The 7,593-nt window shown below is 53.1% G+C and overlaps 1 protein-coding gene across 1 annotated transcript; it reads left to right on the top strand.

The window, feature by feature from the left end:
* Positions 1 to 1,936: 1,936 nt before the first annotated feature.
* MIXL1 (Mix paired-like homeobox) lies at positions 1,937 to 4,255 on the top strand. Its single transcript, XM_083434597.1, has 3 exons — positions 1,937 to 2,120; positions 2,227 to 2,399; positions 3,333 to 4,255. The coding sequence occupies exons 1-3, from the start codon at positions 2,036 to 2,038 to the stop codon at positions 4,062 to 4,064; spliced, it is 990 nt and encodes a 329-aa protein (XP_083290723.1). The 5' UTR covers positions 1,937 to 2,035; the 3' UTR covers positions 4,065 to 4,255.
* The last annotated feature ends 3,338 nt before the right edge of the window (positions 4,256 to 7,593 follow it).

Raw genomic sequence — 7,593 nt, forward strand, 5'->3', positions numbered from 1 at the left:
AGTCTAGACGGACTTCTGTAGCAATGCCTTAGAAGGATTACCCTGAAGGTCCACTTATATGTACCGCACAATGTTGTTGTGAGGATAAAACGGCAGAAAGAAGAACCATTTTCAGTTCATTTTGGGGTGGGAGTGGGAATATAATGCAAACGTGGGAGTACTGGCAGAATGTTTGCTTCAAAAGTCATTCTCGCCCTGCCCTGCCTTATTTTACCCTCAGTTGCTGCCTTGGTCTTTACTGGAGCAGGAAAACTTTCAAAACTTTTGAGCTGCTACTGCTGCTCAAACCTTCACCAAAGCAATTAAACTGTGTGTGAATAAAGTACAACAGTAGTTGACCCAACCTGGACAGGTATAAAAAACACCTTCCTGCCCCCGCAACAAAGACCCATCGAGGCCAACAACATCCTCTTCTCACTGGGGCCAGTCAGGGGCCCATAGAGAGCTAGAAACTACGTGCTCTCCACACCGGCGACTCCCAGCAAACTGAGAGTCAAAGGCACGGCGTCTTTTACACAGAATGTAGCCCCCTACCTATTTAAACCTTAGCTCAACCTTCCCCCCCCCCTTTCAATCCCTAGGGAAGAGGTGGCGAAGCTGGAGCCCTGAAGATGCGTGGGACTCTATTGCCTCTGACCACTGGTCATGCTGGCTGGTACCGATGGGAATTCTAGTCCACCCACACCTGGAGAGCCCCCCCCCTCTGCATCCCTGCCACAGGCTGCCCCGCCACCCCCTAGAAAGAGTGATCCGGGCTCCTGGGGTTGTTCTCTGCTGCCTACCCCCCACCCCCCCCATCTTCCAGATCGGGATTCCGGGGACGCATCCAGTGAAAGGAAAAGGTGCGGATTCCCCGTTTGTTGGGGGGGGGAATAAACAACTCCCCATTCAACAGTTTCTGCTTGGTTTCATGAACCTCGCTTTGTACTCGGTTGCTTTGTACTCGGTTGGCCTCGGTTGCAACCCAGACGGCGCTTTTGTCAGCACAATCGCTAGGCAGCACCTTGTTTGCAGCTACCTCCTGGCAAATAGAAGGGGAAGAAATGGAGGCAGTGAGAGATTTTACTTTCTTGGGCTCCATGATCACTGCAGATGGTGACAGCAGCCACGAAATTAAGAGACGTCTGCTCCTTGGGAGAAAGGCGATGACAAACCTACACAGCATCCTAAAAAGCAGAGACATCACCTTGCCAACAAAGGTCCGTACAGTTAAAGCTATGGTTTTCCCAGTAGTGATGTATGGCAGTGAGAGCTGGACCATAAAGAAGGCTGATCGCCGAAGAATTGATGCTTTTGAATTATGGTGCTGGAGGAGACTCTTGAGAGTCCCGTGGACTGCAAGAAGATCAAACGCATCCATTCTTAAGGAAATCAGCCCTGAGTGCTCACTGGAAGGACAAATCGTGAAGCTGAGGCTCCAATACTTTGGCCACATCATGAGAAGAGAAGACTCCCTGGAAAAGACCCTGATGTTGGGAAAGATGGAGGGCGCAAGGAGAAGGGGACGACAGAGGACGAGATGGTTGGACAGTGTTCTCGAAGCTACAAACATGAGTCTGACCAAACTGCGGGAGGCAGTGGAAGACAGAAGTGCCTGGCGTGCTCTGGTCCATGGGGTCACGAAGAGTCGGACACGACTAAACGACTAAGGAACAACAGCCTAGCGCTTCTGTCCGTGCGACATACAGGGATGTGGGCGCGTGATCCTTGCTATTTATTACATTTCTCTATTGCTAACTTTGATGCAGATCAGGCCAGCTCGACCAACAGCGATTCCAAAATACTGTATACACAAGATACACTAAAAAATAAGGAGGAAAACTTGGGGGAAAAGATCTCCCCGAGGTCCTTAGGGGGGGGCGGGGGCTCTCCTTCCACTCCAGGGGGCAGCTTGGCTCCGCCCCTCTCCCCAGGGAGGAGGACCAATGGCTGAGCTGGGAGATCCCGCCGACGCCCTTTCGGCGGCCTAGAAAAGGACCGCCCGCAAGTCTGGCGCCCACCTTTCATCCGCACCACCCGAGGAGAGCAGCAGGAGATGGCTTTCCGCGCCTTTCAGAACGACCTTCCCATCGCTTCGCAGCAGCCACCTGCTCCTCTTCCCTCCTCTTCCTCCGGCTCCAGTAAGTATCTCAGCTTCGAGGCCAAGAGCGGCGTCAGATGGGGGCGGGCAGGGGGCAGCTTAGGGAAAGCGCAGCCAGCTTAGCGCCCCGCTTTTCTCCTCTGCAGAGATCAGGGCGACGCGCCGCCCTCTTCGCTCATCGGACCGGAGGCCGAGGTTTGAGTTCTCGGACTTCCAGCTGGACGTTCTGGAAACGACGTTTAAGGAGCGACCGAAGCCCGGCCACTATGAGAGGATGTTGCTGGCCTGCCTCACTGATGTCCCCGAGGATATCATCCGGGTGAGTTGCGGGGGAAGAGTTGGTCAGGGAGGGAGGACCCGATTCTGCCGGGAAGAAAGGCGAGAGGCGAGGACGTCGGGTAGGGTTTGGGGGCACAGGAGGAGAACCGATCGCGAGCTCCCTTCCAGCTCTGCCTCTTGCAGCTCCTCGAGCCTGGGCGCCTTTCTTGGGACGCCCGTCCCCTGTGCTCGACGGGCAAGGGAAGCTCCCCCGGGGACCTTCCTTGGCCGAGGCGAGCAGGGCTGGGGAGCTTCCGGGGGGGCGCTGCTTCTCCCTCCCAGGGCGGCTGCTCCTCTCCTCCGGCCTCGCCTTCTCACTTCCCTCGTGGCGCTCGCTCTCCTTCCGCGATCGGCCCCCACCCAGGCCTGGTGTCGCCGACGGGGCCTTCTGGGAGCCCCGTGTGTCCTTCCCGCTCCCTCCCGGCTGGGTCTCGGGGGTCGCGTCCTCTTCCGGGCTGGGCACCAGCGTCCTCCTTCTGGGGAATGAATGAGGGCCCCCTCGGCATTTTGTTCGAGGGGAGGGAAACCGCCCAGGAGAAACAAATATGGCGGGAGGGAGGCCTCTTCCTCTCCTCGAGGACGTGGAGATGGCGCAGGGAAGGCTGCAGGGCCCTTTTCTGTGAGGCCCGAGGAGACCCCCTCACGGAGCCACCTTCGAGGTCTTTAACTCGCTTGGGTGGGGGGCTGATGAATTTCAATTCAGGTTTTTCCCCCGTTGCATGGGGAATTGGGCCAGTTTAGGAGGGAACATAGGGGAAAGGATAAAAGGCCCAGGGATATTACTGTGATTGAATTCAGTGTGTGGGACTTGAGACTGGATCCCCCATGATCTGGCCCGTTCTGGTGGGAATCCCAAGTCTAATAACATGAAGAGATGGGGGCTGGGGTTTCTTGAGAACACCTGTGCTCATGTTCCTCCTCTTATCCCTCACAGGACTGGTTCCGGAATCGGCGGGCAAAGGCGCGGAGGGCAAATTGTGAAAATTTTCCTCCAGAAGATGTGTCCTCCAGGGCCGGCTTTACACCTGCTGCTCAGGTTCCAAATGTCGGCCTGCCAGTGCCTTCCATTCCTCAAAGCTGCAGCCTGCCACTGCGCCAGGTCCAGCTTCCAAGCTTTGGCCTGCAGCCACTTCACCAGGTCCAGCCTCCAAGCTTTGGCCTGCAGCCACTTCACCAGGTCCAGCCTCCAAGCTTTGGCCTGCAGCCACCGCACCAGGTCCAGCCTCCAAGCTTTGGCCTGCAGCCACTTCACCAGGTCCAGCCTCCAAGCTTTGGCCTGCAGCCACTTCACCAGGTCCAGCCTCCAAGCTTTGGCCTGCAGCCACTTCATCAGGTCCAGCCTCCAAGCTTTGGCCTGCAGCCACTTCACCAGGTCCAGCCTCCAAGCTTTGGCCTGCAGCCACCGCACCAGGTCCAGCTTCCAAGCTTTGGGCTGCAGCCACCGCACCAAGTCCAGTCTGCAAGCTTTGGCCTGCAGCCACTTCACCAGGTCCAGCTTCCAAGCTTTGGCCAGCAGCCACTTCACCAGGTCCAGCTTCCAAGCTTTGGCCAGCAGCCTCCGCACCAGGTCCAGCTTCCAAGCTTTGGCCTGCAGCCGCCTCACCAGGTCCAAGCATGGAATCAGCACCCCCAAATGCTGGATCAAAATAAATTTTGTTATTTTTAGCCTACCAGAAGACTCTGTAATGTTCTGTCTCCTCCAGGGCCAGCTTTATACCTGCTGCTCAGGTTCCAAATGTCAGCCTTCCATTGCCTTTCCTTCCTCAAAAGCTGCAGCCTACCACCTCCTTGCCAAATCTCAGCATAGAGCCTGTCAGCCCCCCAAATCCCAAATCAAAATAAATTTTGTCATTTTTAGCCTAACAGAAGACTCTGTAATGTTTTTGTTGCGTGAGAGGGGGAGCAATGTCAGAAGTGGTCAGTGCAGTCAGAAGTCTTGTGGGTGTCCTTGGGGCAGTTATTTGCTCTCATCTCCACTTTAAACCATGCAGGTGTGGGAATGTTGCGGATAGGAGAGGATGTATTGATTAAATATTATCCTTCCTCTCTCATGCTAGTGAATTATATGGCAGAGCTCATTCCTCTTTACACAACAGGGGGCTAGTTGCAGATTCATTTGAATCTCTTTAGTCAAACAATCCAATCCAGGCATGCTTTAGCTTGTAATTATAGACTATACTACACTACACTTCCATCTTTGTATGGGTGGGACCGTGTGCTTCTGGCAGAGAGCCAGCAGACTGCATCAGAAGCGCTGGCATAAATGGAAGAGAGTGGCAAAAGAGAAAGATGGTTGTGTGACTGGCCCCTTTGTAGGGTCTGCAAGGTCGCATGCGAGGGGGGGGGGGGAGATGCTCCAGACCTGGTGGAGCAGGAAACTACCTTGGCTGGAGTAACATCCCCCTGTCTGTGTCCACTCTAGGGAAACAGAGTCATGAGGAGGAAGCACCTCATCTTGCAAACAAGGAGGGCAGGTGGGATTTTTAAGAGGAGGCTCAATAATCATCCCAGGGCCTGGGTGTGGGGTCTAAGAAACCTTGTTTTTATTTTGCCAACTACATTGTTTTCCTGACCTTCCTTTCAGGGGATCAAAGCGGCATACAAGTGTATAAAATAGAATCCCTGGTGGGGAAAGAGATGGGAATTTATGGCAGAAATAATAGCCTAAGGCAAATAATAGCATGGCCAAACTTGGCCCTCCAGCTGTTTTGGGACTACAACTCCCCTCCTCCCTAGCTAACGGGACCAGTGATCAGGGATGATGGGAACTGTAGTCCCAAAACAGCTGGAGGGCCAAATTTGGCCATGCCTGGCCTAAGGCAACTCAATGAGCCAATAAGAAAGATTCTGAAATGTTGCTTTAAAATCTTACTTTTCCTTGCTTGCAGCAGAGAATGTGGCTGGGTTATGTATGTAGCCTGTTCTTCTGATATTGCCAACATTTTATAGAATTATTTCCACATATGGAGTCATTCACCACCACCCCTGGTCTAGCTTTTGCACCTTTTTCAACTCTCCCTTTCCCCCTCTCCATTAAGCCCCTGTGTGTTCTATGACAAACTGTGGTTTAGGGGTGGGTTCAGGAGAAGCTTGGGGGTGGGGGGAGAGAAACCTCTTGCTCTTCCTTTGCGCTTCCTGCCTGACTTAACACACGGGAGAAGTGCTGGCTGTCCAGCGAAAGGTGGTGGCGGCTGCTGCCCTGTGCAGGAACTTGGCCTCCACTCAGCTCCTTCCCACAATGAAGGCATTGGGCAAAGGTTGGGTCTAATATCACCTCAAAGTGCCCACAGACTTCCAGTTCCTCACTGCTGCAGTGGTGGCGGCAGCAGCAGCAGCAGGGAGAGAGGTGGCGGAGATGACCTGTAGCCATTGTATTCCCTGTTGCTGTTTGTACCAATGAATGTGCATCCTTATCTTGCTAAGAAGCCATGCCTGACGCACCACCCAGTGGATCCCTAGGTCCTATTGGACAGGTGAGAGAAGAGCAGTCCAGTCATAGTCGGGTCCAGATAAATAGCCCTGAGAAGGGAAAGCACTGGCTGCCGCCTTGTCCTCTGCTGAAACTGTTATTCCATAGCTCTCAATGACCATGACAAAGAAACTAAGAAATAAAAATGATCAGGCAGTAAACATCATTAAAGCAATCCCATTTTATTGACATAAAAATTACCAGCAGAATTTGCACTTTATTAAATTTCTATGCCACCCTTTATTCAAGGATCACAAAGTGGTTTAGAATACAAAAATGTATAAAATACTGTAGTAAGAAGCTGGCGTATATTGTTTGTTACTATGCTATGCATTTTTGTGTTTTCCGTTTTGTAAACTGCCCTGTGAGCCCTAGTCAAAGAGCAGTACAGTACAGAAATTTAATAATAATCTTGGCAGACCATGAAAGCCCCCGCCCCCAGCTTCTCTGCTCAGTTCCTTCCCTGCCACCAGGCAAGAGGAGTGAGAAATGAATTCACACATCTTCTCGGTTCCAGAAGAGTCTTCACCTCTGTTGCTTCTCTTCCCTCCACCTCAGAGTTCCTCCAGTGCTATTCAGCATCTAGTCCTCAAGACAGAGTGCTGGCCCTCTCCATGTCAAGGGAGGGAGGAAAGTGAACCCTGACAACCCACGTCTCTTCCGCAGCTCGGGGAATCCCACAACAAGGGATTCTGCAAGTCCCCAAACCCGATCACCACCGGAGCACACTGCTGGTTGGCCTCACTAGCAGAATTGCTTCCAGGTGCACAGAGGAGGAAGGGTGGGAGGGAGTGGAGGTGGGAAGAGTCGCTTCTCCTGAGGTGACCTGGAGCCCTGGAACCCTTTCACCTCCAAAGGCAGGTAAACTGAGCTTTACTAACCTCACTTCCCCTTCGTAGCCCAGAACAACTCAGGACCTTTTGTCCTGGAGGCTGAGTGAGTCTAGAAAGTGAGAACCAGCCTGACCCCAAAATTTATCAGTTAATACATGACTCCTGTCTGCTGTCCAATGCAGACCTATTAGGGCTTCTCAGAAGCACAGAGTGCCTCCTATAATCACAGGTCCACAGGTCCTGGAGAGCCTCGTTCAAGTCTTTCAAGGGAGACTCTGGTCTGGTGCAGCTGGTGGAGATTCCGGAGTGTGCTGTGCAATTCACCCTCCCTCTTCCAGAACCGAAGAGTGAAAGGGTGGAAGGCAAATGCTTGGAAGATCCCTCCTGCAGATCCCTCCAACGTGGATCCCCTGGGCCAACTGCCTCCCTAGCATCCAGGGTGCAACTTGCCTCTTGTTCAAGCTCCAGAGGAGTATTTTCAGATCACGATGATGGCGCCTGAATGATATAAACTTCGTGGACTGCAATGCCACCACTGCACCTTGTTTAAACCCGCAATAAACCTTGCATTTTGAAAGTGTTCTCTGGGCCAAATTCCAAAAAGAGCCAAAGCACCGATTGCCAACCAATCTTCTCTTCTGCAGCTGGTGGCTGTTGGGAGCCGCAGTTTCCGTCGGGCTGGGCCGACATCACACCAGGAAGACAAAATAAAACATCCAGACCTACAGGCAGCACCAGAAGCCACCTTCAAGAAAAACCTGTGTCCCACCTACGAGAAGCGGGCGACCCTAGTACAACACCTGAAGCTGCAACAGGGTCGCATCCAGATGCATGAAGGAAGCGTGCAGGCTGCCTCTTGTTCAGCTGAGGGCTACGATCCTGCCACCAGACCA

Source organism: Podarcis tiliguerta (assembly GCF_965153285.1).
Source record: "Podarcis tiliguerta genome assembly, chromosome: 3".
Classification (NCBI taxonomy): Eukaryota; Metazoa; Chordata; class Lepidosauria; order Squamata; family Lacertidae; genus Podarcis; species Podarcis tiliguerta.